This window comes from Dreissena polymorpha, chromosome 4 (genome assembly GCF_020536995.1).
Source record: "Dreissena polymorpha isolate Duluth1 chromosome 4, UMN_Dpol_1.0, whole genome shotgun sequence".
In the NCBI taxonomy this organism is placed as follows: Eukaryota; Metazoa; Mollusca; class Bivalvia; order Myida; family Dreissenidae; genus Dreissena; species Dreissena polymorpha.
The window spans coordinates 25,757,811-25,780,114 of NC_068358.1; the positions used below are offsets into that span (position 1 = coordinate 25,757,811).

General features: G+C 38.1%; 1 protein-coding gene across 1 annotated transcript; it reads left to right on the top strand.

Moving 5' to 3' along the window:
• Positions 1-461: 461 nt before the first annotated feature.
• On the top strand, positions 462-11,549 carry LOC127879680 (uncharacterized). Its single transcript, XM_052426674.1, has 3 exons — positions 462-782; positions 9,969-10,487; positions 11,302-11,549. Exons 1-3 carry the CDS (start codon positions 556-558, stop codon positions 11,504-11,506), a joined length of 951 nt encoding a protein of 316 aa, XP_052282634.1. The 5' UTR covers positions 462-555; the 3' UTR covers positions 11,507-11,549.
• Positions 11,550-22,304: the final 10,755 nt, after the last annotated feature.

Sequence of the window (22,304 nt, forward strand, 5' to 3'; positions counted from 1 at the left end):
CAAAATAAACTAGGTGTAAGAAAGATCGTAAATTTCTTTCGCCCTTATACAAAAATAGCTCTATTGCTAAAAGCCGTTGAAGCCTGATATAGGACAATATTGAATATATTTAAATAGGTACTTTTTTATTCTGCAGCTACACATAAAAATTCGAGAAGCGGACAACGACAACGAGCGAGGCCTGGTATCGGGGAGATAACCCTGGGTAAGGGTCGGGTTAGGGTTAGGGTTAAGGCTAACCCCAACCCAAACTCTAACCCTTACCCTAACCCTCTACCCCCCCCCCCATGCGCATTACAATACCATGCCTCGCTCGTTGTCGTTGTGCGCTTCCCTAAAGAAATCGAACTATTGCGGTACTTAATTAAACAAACAATGTTTTACAGTAGTCACGAGATAATGATACCAATCACGAACAGCACCTATCTGGCATTCCATATATAGAATCCTGCAGGCCTTATCGCGGAGCATGTCGAACAAACCTAAACAGAGCATGGAAGCATAGTAAATAACTACAAGAAATCATTGGTAGTCGTTAAACACTCGGATTATGATATGGCTGGTCGTTGTGTTTACAGAACTGGGTATGCTATTTTGACGGTATTAGTGTACATGACCATTTCGGCAGCAGGCCGCAATGACGACGCTGACGATAGCGATGCCTTTTCTCAAGGGAGTAAGTTTCATGACAACGAACCCGCGTATTTAACTGCGAGCCAAAGAATTATGTCGTCGGCGATGATGAAATTCGTGATACAGCGTGGGTGCGACTACACGGCAGTGTAAGACGGCTTCGTATGTTTATGAGTGTTAGAGTCAGATTATGGATATGATAAATGAAACGAGATAAAGTTTAAATTGGCATTTATTTAAAATGCCGTAAACGATAACATATATTATTGTAGTAAGTATATCAACAACAATACACACAAACATGACAGGAATAGTTATACATGACATGTCTTGGTGGCCAGAAAGAAAAATACAACTAAACAAGCATTATTTAACGATTGTTACAACATCCAAACAGTCCAAACAGTATGTTAGCTAAGACGTAAACAAAAATACATAAACTGAAAACATCGATGAAAACATAGCGGTAAAATGAGAATAAACAGTTTTGGAGGATCATGGCCGTACCATTATATTTTACGGGCAACCGAGCTCAAACTGAATGCAATTTATAATATGTATACTTGAGTTGGCTGAAACTCGTGACATCGTGAGTACACTGCTGTAGTTTCTTACGCAATGCATTCACTGCCGATGCGCCAAAGAGAATGTCCTGTTAATTTAAATCACGCAAAATTATGTAATTTAGAAGATACCTGTTTAGTGGTTTACCTGACAGCTTTTTCACTCGCTTATAATCTTGAATCATGTTAAAATATTGGTAAACTTAGTTGATTTATTGTAAGTACATGTATAAAAATGTATCAATCATGTTATTGTTTTAAACACATTTATAATCTGTTATGAACGCATTATTAATATCTTATTTCATTAATCGTTTAAATGGCGGTTTCTAGAATGACTGAGCGCACACTAACCTTGATACGGTGCGAGATGGAATGTAATATATTTCAAGAATGGTCACGACTGCACTGTATTGCTTTAAAGACGGTTATGTAAAACTCAATACTTAAACATGTTTAAAGGTCAATAATGGAAACAATATAAGATCATCATTTACGCATACGTTATGGCAATCGCCTACCCTTATAGGAGTGTGTGTAGTTACTGTAGTACACTCCAACACCGTTATTTCGAAGTCGTCGGGACCGTTAAAAAAACTTCGGATTAACGATAATTCGAAATAAACATTTGACAGAAGTCTTCTTTAATTGATTATTTAAAACTAAAACGTTGTGGAATTCGCATGGTTCGGTTACACGATACTATGAATAATTGTTTTATTTAAAAACGTAAACTAGTCAGATAGCAATAGATTTCTACTTATAACAAACGGAGGAATAAAACGATTATTTTTCTTCTTTTTTTTGTCCTCTAATTACAGAACATATAAAATATAAGAATAGCACAACTTATCAAATTTACACGCTACGTGCATACGACAAAGGTGTAATTATCGGCTTTTGACGGGCCACGCTCAGACGACAAAGGTGTGAAATTACGCTCAGTGTTTTGACTTCGGATTAAAGATTGATAATTAGGTGCGAATTGAAGTTGGGACCGACAGAATCACTTCGAATAAACGATTTCTTCGGTTTAACGAAGTTCGGATTAACAATGAAATTTTACATTAAACAAAGAAGAACCGAAATCGGGACCCGAAAAATACTTCGAAATAACGGTGACTTCGGATTATCGGTGTTCGAAATAACGGTGTTGGAGTGTATATGGAACATCCAGTGAATTGCCTACCATTATAAGAGTGTGGGTAGTTACTGTAGTAGATGTAACAGCTAGTGAATTGCCTACCATAATGAGATTGTGGGTAGTTACTGAAGTAGATGGAATATCCATGGAATTGCCTACCATTATTAGAGTGTGGATAGTTACTGAAGTAGATGGAACATCCAGTGAATTGCCTACCATTATGGGATTGTGGGTAGTTACTGTAGTAGATGGAACATCCAGTGAATTGCCTACCCTTATAAGAGTGTGGATAGTTACTGAAGTAGATGGAACATCCAGTGAATTGCCTACCATTATGAGATCGTGGGTAGTTACTGTAGTAGATGGAACATCCAGTGAATTGCCTACCCTTATAAGAGTGTGGATAGTTACTGAAGTAGATGGAACATCAAGTGAATTGCCTACCATTATGAGATTGTGGGTAGTTACTGTAGTAGATGGAACATCCAGTGAATTGCCTACCCTTATAAGAGTGTGGGTAGTTACTGAAGTAGATGGAACATCCGGTAAATTGCCTACCCTTATAAGAGTGTGTGTAGTTACTGTAGTAGATGGAACATCTAGCGATATGCCTACCATCACAAGAGTGTGGGTAGTTACTGTAGTCGATGGAACATCCAGTGAATTGCCTACCCTTATAAGAGTGTGGATAGTTACTGAAGTAGATGGAACATCCAGTGAATTGCCTACCATGATGAGATTGTGGGTAGTTACTGTAGTAGATGGAACATTCAGTGAATTGCCTACCATTATGAGATTGTGGGTAGTTACTGTAGTAGATGGAACATCCAGTGAATTGCCTACCATTATGAGATTGTGGGTAGTTACTGTAGTAGATGGAACATCCAGTGAATTGCCTACCCTTATAAGAGTGTGGATAGTTACTGAAGTAGATGGAACATCCAGTGAATTGCCTACAATTATGAGAGTGTGGGTAGTTACTGAAGTATATGGAACATCCAGTGAATTACCTAACCTTATAAGAGTGTGTGTAGTTACTGTAGTATATGGTACATCCAGTGAATTGCATACCATTATAAGAGTGTGGGTAGTTACTGTAGTATATGGAACATCCAGTGAATTGCCTACCCTTATGAGATTGTGGTTAGTTACTGTAGTATATGGAACATCCAGTGAATTGCCTACCATTATGAGATTGTGGGTAGTTACTGTAGTAGATGGAACATCCAGTGAATTGAAAACCATTATGAGATTGTGGGTAGTTACTGTAGTAGACGGAACATCCAGTGAATTGCCTACCATTATGAGATTGTGGGTAGTTACTGTAGTAGATGGAACATCCAGTGAATTGCCTACCATTATAAGAGTGTGAGTAGTTACTGTAATATATGGAACATCCAGTGAATTGCCTACCCTTATGAGATTGTGGGTAGTTACTGTAGTATATGGAACATCCAGTGAATTGCCTACCCTTATAAGAGTGTGTGTAGTTACTGTAGTAGATGGAACATCCAGTAAATTGCCTACCCTTATAAGAGTGTGTGTAGTTACTGTAGTATATGGAACATCCAGTGAATTACCTAACCTTATAAGAGTGTGGATAGTTACTGTAGTATATGGAACATCCAGTGAATTGCCTACCCTTATGAGATTGTGGGTAGTTACTGTAGTAGATGGAACATCCAGTAAATTGCCTACCCTTATTAGAGAGTGTGTAGTTACTGTAGTACATGGAACTTCCAGTGAATTGCCTACCCTTATAAGAGTGTGTAGTTACTGTAGTATATGGAACATCCAGTGAATTGCCTACCATTAAAAGAGTGTGGGTAGTTACTGAAGTAGATGGAACATCCAGTGAATTACCTACCCTTATAAGAGTGTGGGTAGTAACTGTAGAAGATGTAACAGCTAGTGAATTGCCTACCATTATGAGACTGTGGGTAGTTACTGCAGTAGATGGAACTTCCTGTGAATTGCCTACCATTATGAGACTGTGGGTAGTTACTGCAGTATATGGAACATCCAGTGAATTGCCTACCCTTATAAGAGTGTGGGTAGTTACTGTGGTAGATGGAACATCCAGTGAATTGCCTACCATTATGAGACTGTGGGTAGTTACTGCAGTAGATGGAACTTCCTGTGAATTGTCTACCCTTATGAGATTGTGGGTAGTTACTGCAGTAGATGGAACATCCAGTGAATTGCCTACCCTTATAAGAGAGTGTGTAGTTACTGTAGTCGATGTAACATCTAGTGAATTGCCTACCCTTATAAGAGTGTGGGTAGTTACTGTAGTAGACGGAACATCCAGTGAATTGCCTACCATTATGAGATTGTGGGTAGTTACTGTAGTACATGGAACATCCAGTGAATTGCCTACCATTATGAGATTGTGGGTAGTTACTGAAGTAGATAGAACATCCAGTGAATTGTCTACCATTATGAGATTGTGGGTAGTTACTGCAGTAGACGGAACATCCAGTGAATTGCCTACCATTATGAGATTGTGGGTAGTTACTGTAGTAGATGGAACATCCAGTGAATTGCCTACCATTATGAGATTGTGGGAAGTTACTGTAGTATATGGAACATCCAGTGAATTGCCTACCCTTATAAGAGTGTGTGTAGTTACTGTAGTAGATGGAACATCCAGTGAATTACCTACCCTTATAAGAGTGTGGGTAGTTACTGTAGTAGACGGAACATCCAGTGAATTGCCTACCCTTATAAGAGTGTGGGTAGTTACTGTTGTAGATGGAACATCGAGTGAATTGCCTACCCTTATAAGATTGTGGGTAGTTACTGTAGTAGATGGAACATCCAGTGAATTGCCTACCCTTATAATAGTGTGGGTAGTTACTGCAGTAGGTGGAACATCCAGTGAATTGCCTACCCTTATAATAGTGTGGGTAGTTACTGTAGTAGACGGAACATCCAGTGAATTGCCTACCCTTATAAGAGTGTGGGTAGTTACTGTTGTAGATGGAACATCGAGTGAATTGCCTACCCTTATAAGATTGTGGGTAGTTACTGTAGTAGATGGAACATCCAGTGAATTGCCTACCCTTATAATAGTGTGGGTAGTTACTGCAGTAGGTGGAACATCCAGTGAATTGCTTACCCTTATAAGAGTGTGGGTTGTTACTGTAGTAAATTGAACTTGCCGTGAATTGCCTACCGTTATTAGAGATGTGTGTAGTTTCTGTAGTAGATGTAACAGCTAGTGAATTGCCTACTATTATAAGATTGTGGGTAGTTACTGAAGTAGATGGAACATCTAGTGAATTGCCTACCATTATAAGAGTGTGAGTAGTTACTGAAGAAAATGGAACATCCAGTGAATTGCCTATCCATATAAGAGTGTGGATAGTTACTGTAGTAGATGGAACATCCAGTGAATTGCCTACCATTATAAGAGTGTGGGTAGTTACTGAAGAAAATGGAACATCCAGTGATATGCCTACCCTTATATGAGTGTGGGTAGTTGTTGTAGTAGATGGAACATCCAGTGAATTACCTACCCTTATAAGAGTGTGGGAAAGTACTGCCGAAGATGCAACATCTAGTGAATTACCTACCCTTATGATATTGTGGGTAGTTGTTGTAGTAGATGGAACATCCAGTGAATTACCTACCCTTATAAGAGTGTGGGTAGTTACTGTAGTAGATGGAACATCCAGTGAAAAGCCTTCAATTATGAGACTGTGGGTAGTTACTGAAGTAGATGGAACATCCAGTGAATTGCCTAACCTTATAAGAGTGTGTGTAGTTACTGTAGTATATGGTACATCCAGTGAATTGCATACCATTATAAGAGTGTGGGTAGTTACTGTAGTATATGGAACATCCAGTGAATTGCCTACCATTATGAGATTGTGGGTAGTTACTGTAGTATATGGAACATCCAGTGAATTGCCTACCATTATGAGATTGTGGGTAGTTACTGTAGTAGATGGAACATCCAGTGAATTGCCTACCATTATGAGATTGTGGGTAGTTACTGTAGTAGACGGAACATCCAGTGAATTGCCTACCATTATGAGATTGTGGGTAGTTACTGTAGTAGATGGAACATCCAGTGAATTGCCTACCATTATAAGAGTGTGGGTAGTTACTGTAGTACATGTATATGGAACATCCAGTGGATTGCCTACCCTTATGAGATTGTGGGTAGTTACTGTAGTATATGGAACATCCAGTGAATTGCCTACCCTTATAAGAGTGTGTGTAGTTACTGTAGTAGATGGAACATCCAGTAAATTGCCTACCCTTATAAGAGTGTGTGTAGTTACTGTAGTATATGGAACATCCAGTGAATTACCTAACCTTATAAGAGTGTGGATAGTTACTGTAGTATATGGAACATCCAGTGAATTGCCTACCCTTATGCGATTGTGGGTAGTTACTGTAGTAGATGGAACATCCAGTAAATTGCCTACCCTTATTAGAGAGTGTGTAGTTACTGTAGTACATGGAACTTCCAGTGAATTGCCTACCCTTATAAGAGTGTGTAGTTACTGTAGTATATGGAACATCCAGTGAATTGCCTACCATTAAAAGAGTGTGGGTAGTTACTGAAGTAGATGGAACATCCAGTGAATTACCTACCCTTATAAGAGTGTGGGTAGTAACTGTAGAAGATGTAACAGCTAGTGAATTGCCTACCATTATGAGACTGTGGGTAGTTACTGCAGTAGATGGAACTTCCTGTGAATTGCCTACCATTATGAGACTGTGGGTAGTTACTGCAGTATATGGAACATCCAGTGAATTGCCTACCCTTATAAGAGTGTGGGTAGTTACTGTGGTAGATGGAACATCCAGTGAATTGCCTACCATTATGAGACTGTGGGTAGTTACTGCAGTAGATGGAACTTCCTGTGAATTGTCTACCCTTATGAGATTGTGGGTAGTTACTGCAGTAGATGGAACATCCAGTGAATTGCCTACCCTTATAAGAGAGTGTGTAGTTACTGAAGTAGATGTAACATCTAGTGAATTGCCTACCCTTATAAGAGTGTGGGTAGTTACTGTAGTAGACGGAACATCCAGTGAATTGCCTACCATTATGAGATTGTGGGTAGTTACTGTAGTACATGGAACATCCAGTGAATTGCCTACCATTATGAGATTGTGGGTAGTTACTGAAGTAGATAGAACATCCAGTGAATTGTCTACCATTATGAGATTGTGGGTAGTTACTGCAGTAGACGGAACATCCAGTGAATTGCCTACCATTATGAGATTGTGGGTAGTTACTGTAGTAGATGGAACATCCAGTGAATTGCCTACCATTATGAGATTGTGGGAAGTTACTGTAGTATATGGAACATCCAGTGAATTGCCTACCCTTATAAGAGTGTGTGTAGTTACTGTAGTAGATGGAACATCCAGTGAATTACCTACCCTTATAAGAGTGTGGGTAGTTACTGTAGTAGACGGAACATCCAGTGAATTGCCTACCCTTATAAGAGTGTGGGTAGTTACTGTTGTAGATGGAACATCGAGTGAATTGCCTACCCTTATAAGATTGTGGGTAGTTACTGTAGTAGATGGAACATCCAGTGAATTGCCTACCCTTATAATAGTGTGGGTAGTTACTGCAGTAGGTGGAACATCCAGTGAATTGCCTACCCTTATAATAGTGTGTGTAGTTACTGTAGTAGACGGAACATCCGGTGAATTGCCTACCCTTATAAGAGTGTGGGTAGTTACTGTTGTAGATGGAACATCGAGTGAATTGCCTACCCTTATAAGATTGTGGGTAGATACTGTAGTAGATGGAACATCCAGTGAATTGCCTACCCTTATAATAGTGTGGGTAGTTACTGCAGTAGGTGGAACATCCAGTGAATTGCTTACCCTTATAAGAGTGTGGGTTGTTACTGTAGTAGGTGGAACATCCAGTGAATTGCCTACCGTTATTAGAGATGTGTGTAGTTTCTGTAGTAGATGTAACAGCTAGTGAATTGCCTACTATTATAAGATTGTGGGTAGTTACTGAAGTAGATGGAACATCTAGTGAATTGCCTACCATTATAAGAGTGTGAGTAGTTACTGAAGAAAATGGAACATCCAGTGAATTGCCTATCCTTATAAGAGTGTGGATAGTTACTGTAGTAGATGGAACATCCAGTGAATTGCCTACCATTATAAGAGTGTGGGTAGTTACTGAAGAAAATGGAACATCCAGTGATATGCCTACCCTTATAGGAGTGTGGGTAGTTGTTGTAGTAGATGGAACATCCAGTGAATTACCTACCCTTATAAGAGTGTGGGAAAGTACTGCCGAAGATGCAACATCTAGTGAATTACCTACCCTTATGATATTGTGGGTAGTTGTTGTAGTAGATGGAACATCCAGTGAATTACCTACCCTTATAAGAGTGTGGGTAGTTACTGTAGTAGATGGAACATCCAGTGAAAAGCCTTCAATTATGAGACTGTGGGTAGTTACTGAAGTAGATGGAACATCCAGTGAATTGCCTACCCTTATAAGAGTGTGGGTAGTTACTGCGGTAGATGGAACATCCCGTCGTGAATTGCCTACCATTATGAGATTGTGGGTAGTTACTGAAGTAGATGGAACATCCAGTGAATTGCCTACCCTTATAAGAGTGTTTGTAGTTACTGTTGTAGATGGAACATCCAGTGAATTGCCTACCCTTATAAGAATGTGTGTAGTTACTGTAGAATATGGGACATCCAGTGAATTGCCTACCCTTATCAGAATGTGTGTAATTACTGTTGCAAATGGAACATCCAGTGAATTGCCTACCCTTATGAGTGTGTGTGGTTACTGTTGTAGATTTAACATACAGTATTTTCTACCGTCATAAGATTTTGTTTTCAACTCTCCGTTCATAACATAACTCATTACAAGACTCAAATAGGAAATCGGTGCATAATCTTCGGAGGCATATACCCACGGTCATGTTCAATAACCGTATCGCCTGTATCTTTTATTAAATATGGCCTTTTAGTTTTGTCAACTTCAATGCTTTATTGGCTAAAACCTTATCATGTTTCCGTATTATATGGCGTTCAAAATGGACCGTACGTGATCTTAAGTGTTCCACATCAGATTACTCTGAGACAACGTAAATATTTATCATCGAAAACTGATTTCTAACCTTGTCATGAGACGCACTAACTCAAACAGGCATTGTACGGTCAGGTCTCTTTAATGGAATGTGGGGATATTGCAAGAGAATGAATAAATGTTTAATTAGGTTGACAAATGAACTTCGGGAAAGATGCTCAAAAAATATATATATCTATATTATATATATATATATATATATATATATATATATATATATATATATATATATATATATATATATATATATATATATATATATATATATATATGCACACGTAAGTAGGAAATGACGCATTTTTAACACCTATGATTAACCACTATTGACATTATTTATATTAAATAATAACTTTTTTTTAATTTAATGTAATACAAGAAACAATACTTCTTGATATCGGTGAATGATTTTATTTTAATAGAAGTGAACCGACAAATAATGTTTTTTTTTAAATGCACGACACGTATGTTTTTGGTGTTATGATTCATGTATTTTTCACATATCACCAAATAATTCTCCGCCTAACAGATTCGTGAAGAGCCACCTTCTCAGATCACATTCCGGGGGAAGCAACGCTACCCACGACAAATGCAACATCAGAAAGTTTGCGGAACGGCGCTGCGAGCAGAACCAGATCCCGCCGGAACTCTGTTGTGCCGTTATCAGTTGTGGCGCTTCTCACATCGCCCTCGCATTTAACGTTGACGACCATTTACTACACGAGTGTAACCTCACTCGCGACATTAACGATCTCCACATGAGGCCGATTGTGTCAGTAGTTGTCGGAAAACGTCATGACGTCATACCGTCAAGCGATCGGCTGTTACGCAATCACACCCCAGACATGTGCGACGACTTTCCAGTTTATACCGGTAAACGCGACAGCGGCGAAAATCCTGGCTCAGGTGTGTCGCTTTTAAACACACTTACGATGAATAATAATCAAAGCAGTGTACACATGTTGGCGCACGGAGCGGCAGAAAACACAAACACACACAGTACCCCAAGGGAGATGACGGTACAGCGCTGGTGCAAACGATTCAGCAGGTAAGAAATTTAACAGTTAGCAGTTATGACTTGCCAGAAACAATATGATATAATAGTGCAATTATTATTATTATTGGAGATAAAATATTGTTTGCATTCGCTAGTATTTATTTAAGGTTAGTGACCAATTGTCTACACAATACAGGACAGTACGAGTCGTGTTCTGCTGAGAAAACTGGGCATAATGCATGTGCGTAAAGTGTCGTCCCAGATTAGCATGTGGAGTCCGCACAGGCTAATCAGGGACGACACTTTCCACCTAAATTGGATTTTTACTAAGAAGAGACTTCATTTAAACGAAAAATGTCAAAAAAGCGGAAAGTTTCGTCCCTGATTAGCCTGTGCGGACTGCACAGGCTAATCTGGGACGACACTTTACGCACATGCATTAAGCCCAGTTTCCTCAGAACACGACTCTTATATACAACACAACGTTAAACATGAAAATGATTAGAAATGTGGTCACCGCATGGAACGGTCAACGCAAAGCTTGTACAATATGTACATCGCAATTTTCATCAACAGATGAAGCACAGTCTGATGCTCCTATTTTGATTTTAAATGTTTGTAATATATAAAGTGATTTAATCGTATTCATTTTCATTCGCTTTAACATTTGAAAGTAGACTTCACTAACAAGACCCATCAATAAAGAGGAATAAACTTAAAATGCATAAATATAAACATAATTTCAGTTAAACAACAAAAACTGCAGAAAATAATTGTTTTGTACTCATCCCCTGGTATCGCACAGTGTTTGATTTTCATATTAGCACTTCACACGTTCATTGTGTCTGTGTCCGTCTCATTACAGATCCGTGAATCGGAACTTCGGTTTCAGCACCGAGCAATATGTCCGCCAATCTGTCTACTGGATCCAGGACTTGTACACCACATGCCAACGCAAAAATGTCCCAAAGCCGTACGCGCACAGTCTCGTGGGTTGTGGCATCGACCACGCATTGAGCGCTCTGGAAGTTCCAAAATGGCTTGCAACGCTCTATAAGACGGTCATATAGCTGTTAAATGTCCTTCTACAATAAAACATTAAATTGAACAATGCGCGGTGTTCAGAGTTTATCTCATTCGGGTCTTGCTTCAACTGAGGTGTCAATCCATTAGTCTTTCCATATACATGCACCAAAAATTTAAGAACAAATGACTCACGATGTTGACACTCTTATGACCAAAAAGTAGCCCGCTATGTACATGAAGTAGTAATGTAACGGCAGGTTTGCATGTATAGAGCAAGTTTTGAATGACACCTATATTTTCTTTCTATAATATCATTTAGCTATAGGATAAACTTCTAATCAATGTACCATATACGATTTTCGTTTCTATGTATTGATTTGAATGAATACAAAACAAATCGCCATACTGCTACGGAAGGGAATGTAAGCCAGTCCATTCATATTGCTTAATGACAATTTCATATTGCTAAATGACCATTTATATTGCTTATGACAACTGAATGTTGACAAATTTCAATTGCATTTTAATATATATGGCAAATGCTTTTTGCATACTGCTATTTTTTTCGGTGTGGCTGTCTACCCCAGCTTTTCACCTTAGCCTAACCTTTGAAAGCGACCAATCAATTTGAATATAACAATTCCCGCGATAGGCCTGAAACTTTTCGTGCTATCTTCATACAGATTTCACATTAACATTAATATGTTATTCCATCGACTTTCTATTTTTAGGAAGTATAGGGTATGAAAAGGGATACTACAGTTCGTTTAGCAACTGCGTATTCAGCTGGAGCAATTTCATCTCTAATGATAAGGTTTGAGAGATAGAGCAGTTTCAAACTCAATTCTCGACATCAATACATTTTTGTTGCCCCTTTATATTTAGAAGAATGTCAGCGCCAGAGCGTTTGTTCTTAAAGGCTGTGTTATCGTATTTGGTAATTACTACGATATTGCATTCTGTGCACTCATACATTTTAGATCATTTAAGTATTTTGTTCAGTTACCGGATATACGCTTTGACGAAAATATTTAAAATTGGTTTTGAAATTGACCGTTACACCCGTAAATGTTTAAAGCTTTAAACAAACCGTCGTTTCAGCAGTGGAATTGTAACCTCACTTTAATGCATTGCATTCCAACCCGCAAGGTATCAAGGTCAGTTACAGAAATCGTTATATAAACGCTATCGCGTAAACTATGTGCACTTGAAGTTTATTTTGATCAGAAAGATACAAAATAAAGATATACGGCGATATTATGGTATGTCAATCCTAGATTTTTAATGTGTTTTCATTAATTGCATGAAAATGACCCATTTTAATTAATGTAATTAGAAATATTTATCAATTTAGACTAATGTATTAAGCATGAGCACGATGATTCACGATACTATTAATAATGGAATCAAATAAGATTCGAGTGTTGCCGGCTGACCTATATGCTTTCATTTATTTTTAATATCTAATAAAGCGAAATAAGTCAAGAAATCTGGCGCAACACCTCGTAATTGGCGTGTGATGCAGCTAAGAACTGCGCTGAAACAAACGGCATTCGCTATTTTGATCTCATAGATACAACGTTTGATCGTTAATGAACACGGACCACAATCAACGCCGTATGACTTTTTTAAAGATATTTCTTGTTTCCAACATACTGCAACTTCCGTACGCTTTGTGCTTCTTAGCATCACTTGGTGGCATATACAAGAAACATCATTGCATCTGTCGTTTCTTTAAACTTGTAAATAAAATATTATCTTGCGTATTAATGCAAATGCATCATTAAGTACCATCTTTATTGGAGTTTACATCGGTTGATCGTTATTACATAACAATTTAAAAATAAAAAATAATTCAGCATTGCACTGTAATTACACTACCAAATCAACAAAACGTAAGCGATAAGCAATAAGCATGTTGAAAGGCATGACGCACCTTGAAGTTAATAAAATGCGACATGACATGTTGTTATGTCCGATTCACATAAAACGGGGAACCAGAAAAGTCGGGATTATCAAACTCCAAGTGATTTCTTGACAATTAAAACTCTGACTATTTTTGTCGTTAGGCCCTACGTTTGCGGGTCAGTAAAACGCCAGAAGCAGGATTGTTTTGTGTGCACAAGCAAATCGATGCATATGTCAGTACTTTCGTCTGTCCGCCTTAACTTGTCAGTCACAAAGCACGTACATTGTTAACACAAATGAGCATTGGACTCGCAAATTGATATTATGTTGACTATTTGCAGTTGAATGATTTTTAAGAGTTATTAACAATGAAAATAACTGCATCGTGACAGTGTGCGCATTAATTGAAGATACTAACTGGAAAATAACCTTCAATCACCGCAGGCATGCGAACGTTTGAATATCAAACGGACCGCAGCTGTGACAATGAATCATGCGATTGGACGTTAGTCACAAACTTTCTTTACCAACGCAAACATTAACCCAGGGGTTATCGAAAAAGAGAGCTCTTTTTGATCCCAACAGTATGAACATGGATATGCTCTTCAAAACAGTTTTCATCGAAACATTAATAGTCCGCAGTGGCTTGTACACGAAAAGGTGGGGTTTCTTCCGGGTACTCCTCCCCCCACACAGAAACAGAACATGACTACATAAAAAAATCGGTAAAATGTTTTGATAAAAATAGGAGCTATATTCAATATCGTCCTTTACTTGCAGGAGTCTAGTTAGTAAAAAACGGCCTGCTGGGATACAATCCGGATCCTCACATAATGCAGCCTCGGGCGCTGAAGTACCTCATAAACTAGAAAAACACATAAGTCCGTTCGCTTTCTGATCTGGTGCTTTTCTCACCAACGACTCTCAAGATGCAATAAATTTTCATGACGAACGCCCATAACACACAACAACTACCGGTAACACCGCGCACTCGCGCACACAAATATAAACGCAGACATACACGCGCACGCACAATTGTACACATGCGAGTATCGCGCACTTACCACATGTTTGTAGTCAAAGTGTCCCAATGTTTTGCAAATTGCAAATAAATTAATCGTATCATTTATTCTGCACGAATATATCTCTTAACGGAGGGTTATATCTCAGCAAAACGTGCTTCGAAGCAAATATTACTGTTTCGACAAAAGTAGACTACACCCAGGAAATCATCGTTCTCTTACCACCGTTGTCTCCCTGTAATTTGCGCTAGAGAGCCAAAGTCGTATTGGTTCCCTAGCTGTTATATACTAAAACAGTTTGTGCATAGAAAGATTAATAAAGAAACAAGAAGAAAGCCATATGAACAGAAAAAACAGAAATTATGCATTTGTCATTTATTCGCAAGAATATATTATTACCATATACATAGATCAATCATCTTAACGAACTATTCAAGCAATATTGATCAAACTGCTAAAAAGACCTAAATCCGAGAGGAAGAAGCAATTTTTGACGATGCGAACAGCATCGTCCAAGGTATCATAACCGTAGAAATTTTTTTCACAATGGCGACCTATGTAAAAGACCGAGCAAGTCCGATTGAGATAACTCGATTTTTCAGTTACTTCCCTTTTGCATTCGCCACTGCGTAGGAGATTGCTCGTCATTGATAATATCTCCTAGCAGAGTTGTCGTTCGTGTTTCAACATTCAACAATGGCCGCCACCATGAGAGTCTCGATTCAAAACTTTCTTACTGCATAAATTGGCTTGTTTCGCTATTTAGAAGCTGTCATTTAGGATATATGAATTATTTATTCACTAAATTCTCCGCTTATGACAACAATAGTTGGAATTCGAAGGACATATACTCGATGTGAATGAAGGACTTTCTAGATCGTAACAGCTTGACACGGCAAAACTGGCATACTGCATTACTGGTATTTTTAGTTATCAATATAAGTCACATTGTGCTTTATAAATTGTATTCGAGCATTTTGCGACTTATTGAATGACTATGATACCCGATATCAACATTTCATCGGGGATTTGCAGATCACCAAGCTGTCCTGAAATTCAACATTGATTTCAAACTCTTTACTGGTTTGTATACTCTTTCTTAGTGTTAGTACTTTTTATCATTTTAAAGTTAAATGAACTGTGTCACAGTAAAAGAGACATTAAGGCGAGTGTGGCCAGTTTGGATCTAGATCAGCTCGCAGTCGCTTGAAAGCTGTTTGCTTAAAAGCGTTTTTCTGACAATAACAAATAATTTAATTGGATACTGATTTGACTGCGCTTTTCCTGTGACCTGGCTCAAATAATAGAATTGTCATTAATCAAATTATGTATTTCAAACATTAATCAATTGTTTTTCTTGTCCCTCGGGATCAATGACTCCAGCACTTTCCTGTTGAGAATTGAATACTGCTAAAGGCGATGCTAGGGGGCGTGAGAGATGTTGAAACTTCCAGTATCGCTCGATTGTTCATTGTCGGCTCGGGTACTACGTACATGTACCCCGGGTACTCTTAAGTGTACTTACATGTATCCCGGGTACGGTAAATATACTAAAATGTACCCGGGAAATTTAGCCCTAAATCCGTCGTTGTCGACTATTTTTTTGTAATAATTATATATACACATCAGGGCTTAGCACTAACTTTTTTTCAACTATTCCGTTCGGGCTAGTAAATGCAGAACCTACTAGCCCTGACCAATCTTTCATGTGCCCTGACCCAAGTATTATTAAAACCTTTATATTTATCATTCAACTTGTATTTTCTTGTGCTTGGAGATGCGCAATTATGATTAAATCATTCTTATTAGCTTGCCTTACTAATGCTATTGAATTCAATATTCATCTATTTAAGACATCTATTTGTAATCTTCACGCCATTTCTGGAGAAATTTTCTTGTTTTTGTTTATTTCCTCATACTTTCTCTTACTTTCCTCCTTCCCTTTTCTTTTCGTATCCGAGGAACCCCCATCCCCACCAGTAAAGCCAAACTTTAACAACGGCATGAACGTTAAAACCTTTTTTACATAGATTGCCGGGTTACCGTCTTACAAGAAATGGTATGTGAATCTTAGCAAAATAACGTGTTACGGTAGTTGTAACAATTGTACAGGGTTAACTCTCTACTAAAAGCCGAGATTGACCATTAATATTAGTTTTGCTAATTGAATTGCGTAAAAAATATTGTCAAAACACTTCTAATCTAAATAAAGTCTCTATCTTCCTGTAAATGGATTTATTAATCGTGTAAAGGATGGAATAACTTTTCCATAATGACAACAAATTAAAATTATTTAAAATTGATAAATAACTATTAATTTTATAGTTACTTTGTGTTAATGTCGAGTTTTATACCTTCATCATTCCGGACGATCCTGGGCGATCCCGGCTTTTAGTTTCAACCGTATTTTTATTGAGAAAACACGCCACTTCGAGGAAACCAATCAAAAACCGTGTCTAGCGGCATTTCGTTTAAAAATAGGTACTGACGTGTTTTAAACCGCCGGGGATTTTTTGAATTGTCGGCCTCTTTTTGATTGCAATCAGGGGGTTCCGAATCTATTTCGAGATACGATCCGTTTGTTGTCTCTGAACTCACTCTGGGATTTAATTGTCATCTGATCGTACTGTATTAAGATTTTTGCATCTTTGAAAAGCTTATTTAAAACGCGGTTTATTGATATAGAACATATAATCCCGCCCAAAATACACACGACCGGTCGGGCATGTTCCTGGGACATTGGCTAGCCCGGACCAAGGTACGGGCAGTGAATGTCGTTCGAACGTGCCTAAGTGTTAAGCCCTGCACATTTATGTCAATTTTCTGTAGAATGGCCTCTATATTATCGGAACACATACTCAAAAAGCATGTTGATGCAGTGTTTTTTGAAGAGAAGTGTGTTTAAGATAATCGGTTGCGCGTTTTACGACATCGGATTTTGGGCGCTAATACAACTCGGGTACAGTCTAATATGGACCGAGTACAATTACGTTTATTTACCATACCTGGGGTACATGTTAGTATACTTAGAGTACCCAGGGTACATGTAAGTATACTTAAGAGTACCCGGGGTACATGTAAGTAGTACCAGAGCCGACAATGTCCAATCGAGCTCCATTATCCCTCATGAACCGACTCAAAAAACCGAGTCGGCAATATTTGACTTAATTTTTGGTTTGGTTGCTCTGGAGGGATCGGAAATTTCAGAATCTTCCTAAAAGCCCTACGGGTTTGATCCCCAGAAGCAACATTAAAACTAGCATACTTTGTTATCTAAAAGGCTGCTAAACCTGATATTCAATGATAATGTGAATAAAAACTTACAGCAGTAGTAAAGAACTGGACAATAATTAATGAACGCATCTTTCATTTGTCTTTGACACTTTGATTTTGACATGGCCTAGTTTTAAATATGTGACTGGACTTTACCAGCACTCTTGTAACAGAGCTAAAGTTTAAATGTACCATTGAAGATCACCTAAATCCAGATTTGCTATTATAGACGTGTGGAAAGTTTTAAGGGTGTGACAAGTAAGCAAAAATTGGTCATTACCCAGAGGCCACAACTGATCTATGACTGTATTAAAACAAGAAAAATCAGTGCCTGATTTAAATTTCCTTAGATAGTTCAATAAAAACTAATCTCATAAGCAGGGTAACAGTTTAAAGGTAATGCTACCAATGTGTCACACCAGGGCCTTGAATTTGAAATCTAGGACATGCATGGTCATTTCTTCATGAAATCAGGACACAAAATTGTATTTTAAGTCCTTAATTGACCTGGCTATAGTTCTCAGATTATTATAAGCTCAATCAGTATATTTATATCATTATTTATGCTTTGTGAATTGTAAACATATACACAATCATGCAGTTACATGATAGCAATAAATAATATCAAAGCTACCCATACTATAAAGGTCATTGACAAAGCCTATGGTCAATATGTGAACACATTGAGTGTAATCGCCCTCTCGTGCCAGCATAAACAACACGTTGACAGGTTGTCATTTTTGACAGTTCTACTTTCACTTTCATTTTGTGATATCAAACTATTAACAATAATGTGGCTGAGAAAAATATCGCCATTGCTTTTTATGCCCCCAGTAGGGTGGCCTATATCAGTTGAACTGTCAGTCAGTCAGTCAGTGTGTCAGTCTGTCCGTCCGTCCGAAAACTTTAATGGCCATAACTTTTTTAATATTGAACATAGCAACTTGATATTTGGCATACATGTGCATCTCATGGAGCTGCACATTTTCAGTTGTGAAAGGTGAAGGTGAAGGTCATCCTTCAAGGTCAAATGTCAAATATAAAGCGTCTGTCTGTCTGTCCAAAAACTTTAACATTGGCCATAACTTTTTCAATATTGGTGTGCATGCGTATCTCATAGAGCTGCACATATTGTTTGGTGAAAGGTCAAGGTCATCCTCTAATGTCAAGGTCAAAGGTCAAATTTTGCAATATTGAAGATAGCAACTCCATATTCGGCATGCATGTGTATGTCATGGAGCTGCCCATTTAGAGTGGTGAAAGGTCAAGGTCAAAGGTAAAATATATGGCTTCAAAGCTGCGCAGCAGGGGGCATTGTGTTTCACAAACACAGCTCTTGTTTAATATATTTTCTGCACATTTCTTCAAAAAAACTTACATCAATACACGATTTTCTTCGTTAATACAATCATTCCTGACAGACTTGTGTACATATTTCGTTTACATTTTGACGCGCGTAGGTAGGACCGCATTACCGCTTCCGAAATGTGTATTCATACTATTGCCTTCGAGGAACTTATCTGATGTTTGACGGAAAGGGCCGAAAATGTGCGAGTGTGGGTCCCCACAGGTACTACTTTCCCGTTCCCCAATTTTTTTTCCGTAACTTAAAATTTTGTACCCAATTTTTTGTTCATACCCAAATTTGTTTCGGCCCCAATTTTTTTGTTCCCAAATATTTTTTCGTACACAAATTTGTTTTCATACCCACATTTTTTTTCCAAATTTTTTGTACCAAATTTTTTTTTCGTACCAACATACACAATTGTGGTGATTGTGGTGATGTAGATAAACTTAACTGGATGCTTTTATATCCATCCTCTCAAAAGCATCGTCACACCAGTACTTTCCGTACTTTGATTGGAAAAGATGCCACAAAGCAAAATGCAATTGTAACTTAGCAGCAAGCATGTACTGGCGAATATCACTTCCATCAGTTGCATTGAAATATTATGTATTTGTGTGTTAATGATGCACTGTTATAATAAATTGTTTCAACAAGAGGGACTGAAAGGCCCAATGTCGCTCACCTGAGATAACAAGATATTATTGGGAAAAATCTTCTGACCAAGTTTCATGAAGATTGGAAAATAAATGTGGCCTCTAGAGTGTTAACAAGGTTTGACTATAGCCATATAAGGAAAATTGACCCGCCCCTTGGAAGCCATGTTTTTCAAGCAAACATAATTATTTTCAAACTCATCCAAGATATCATTGAGACCAATCTTCTGACCAAATTTCACAAAGACTGGACAATAAATGTGGCCTCTAGAGTGTTAACAAGGTTTTACTATAGCCATATAAGAAAAATGCCCCGCCCCCTGGTGGCCATGTTTTTAAAGCAACCAAAACCATTTTCGAACTCATCCAAGATAGCATTGGGACAAATCTTCTGACCAAGTTTTATGATGATCGGAAAATAAATGTGACCTCTAGAGTGTTAACAAGGTTTTACTATAGCCATATAAGGAAAAATGCCCCGCCCCGTGGTGGCCATGTTTTTCAACCAACCAGCATCATTTTTGAACTCGTCCAAGATATGATTAGGATGAATCTTCTGACCGAGTTTCTTGAAGATCGGACTATAAATGTGGCCTCTAACAAGATTTTACTATAGCCATATATAGCCATATAAGGAAAAATGCCCCGCCCCTTGGCAGCCATGTTTTTCAATCAAACATACCCATTTTCGAACTCATCCAAAATATAAATAAGACAAATCTTCTGACCAAATATCATGAAGATTGGACAATAAATGTGGCCTCTAGAGTGTTAACAAGGTTTAACTATAGCCATATAAGGAAAACTGCCTCGCTCCCTGGCGGCCATGTTTTTTAACCAACCGGCATCATTTTCGAACTCGTCCAAGATATTATTGGGATGATTCTTCTGACCAAGTTTCATGCAGATTGGACAATAAATGTGGCCTCTAGAGTGTTAACAAGATTTTACTATAGCCATATATAGCCATATAAGGAAAAATGCCCCGCCCCTTGGCAGCCATGTTTTCAAGCAAAGGTTACCATTTTTGAACTCATCCAAGATATCATTGGGACAAATCTTCTGAGAAAGTTTCATGAAGATCGGAAAATAAATGTGGCCTCTAGAGTGTTAACAAGGTTTTACTATTGCAATATAAGGAAAAATGCCCCGCCCCCTGGCGGCCATGTTTTTCAACCAACCAGCATCATTTTCGAATTCATCCAAGATATTATTGGGATGAATCTTCTGACCAAGTTTCATGAAGATCTGACAATAAATGTGGCCTCTTGAGTGTTAACAAGATTTTACTTTAGCCATGTAAGGAAAAATGCCTCGTCCCTTGGCAGCCATGTTTTTCAAGCAAACGTAACCATTTTCGTACTCATCCAAGATATCATTGAGACCAATCTTCTGACCAAATTTCATGAAGATTGGACAATAAATGTGCCCTCTATAGAGTTAACAAGGCAACTGTTGACGCCGCACAATTCACAACGCACAGCGGACAAAAGGCGATCACAAAAGCTCACCATGAGCACATTGTGCTCAGGTGAACTAAAGTGATAAAATACATGAATCGAATGAACCCGGTTAGATTGCATTTCCGATTTGATTCAGAATGTAGAATGTACTTGAATAACATGAGTGTTAAATCTTGTCATATTGGTGCATTTAAGTTTCGACGGAAATTTCCGTAGAATTTAAATGCAATTTTCTTTGATTAATATGTCGTTCCTTTGTTAGTTCATCGAATTATGTCTATCTGCAAAGGATTTGCCTGCTTAAGTCATCTGTTTTGAAATGGAAAAGGGATATGAAGATGAACAAATGTATCGTGTTTACCGCGTGTAGATTTTAAACTCATCATGGAAGCAGACATAACTAGACGAAAATAAACATGATATGTATCCATATAAGCATTTTGTGAGTTACATTACCAAGTAGAGGTTTAGTTTAGATTAAACCTATTAATTTAAGCTAAATTGCATCGGAAGCCTTATACTTATTTTAACGCTCTCGAGTCCGTTTCCTGGAATCATAACCAGTTCTTGATCTCTTTGGGGTAGATCGAAGGAGCGCTCTTAGTGGGAATCGAATCCGTGACCTCCCGGTTGCTAGGCGGACACCAAATCCACTACATCAATGCGACTTCAGAAGAGGTTTGCATGTATTATACATGTATGCCAGTTAGTAAAAAGGTGAGTCAAACGAAGAGTTGACATACACTAAAATCAACAATATCGACGGGATACATACCGCATCACGTTTGACGTAGGGGTACACATTTTGTAAGTTAAAATGGCATCCATTTTTGAATTGGTCTTTTGTTTTCAATCATGATACAATAATTTAAGTTATATTTAAGGTAAGTTAACAAATCTCTCTGTGTTCTACTTGAGTGTGTAACACTTGGAATGCTGATTTAATTCAAATCGCGGCATATGTGGATATTTTGTCTTGTTACTCTGCTTTTTCGTTGAATTGTTGACGACTATTTTACGTGGCGCGACAGATCACACAAAACTATTTTAAGGTTCGATTCAGATTTTTTTTGTTCTGTTCGACTCTGCGGTAAGCGCAGTGATTGGTACACTCGCTTCTAACCTATGCAACCCGGGTTTAATTTGGGTTTCATCCCACAATAATATACCCTCTC

Coding starts and splice junctions, on each gene's coding strand:
- LOC127879680 (XM_052426674.1), top strand. CDS start 556: ATGGCTGGTCGTTGTGTTTACAGAACTGGGTATGCTATTTTGACGGTA. Junction 783..9,968: donor GGGTGCGACTACACGGCAGT/GTAAGACGGCTT, acceptor TCCGCCTAACAG/ATTCGTGAAGAGCCACCTTC. Junction 10,488..11,301: donor TGGTGCAAACGATTCAGCAG/GTAAGAAATTTA, acceptor GTCTCATTACAG/ATCCGTGAATCGGAACTTCG.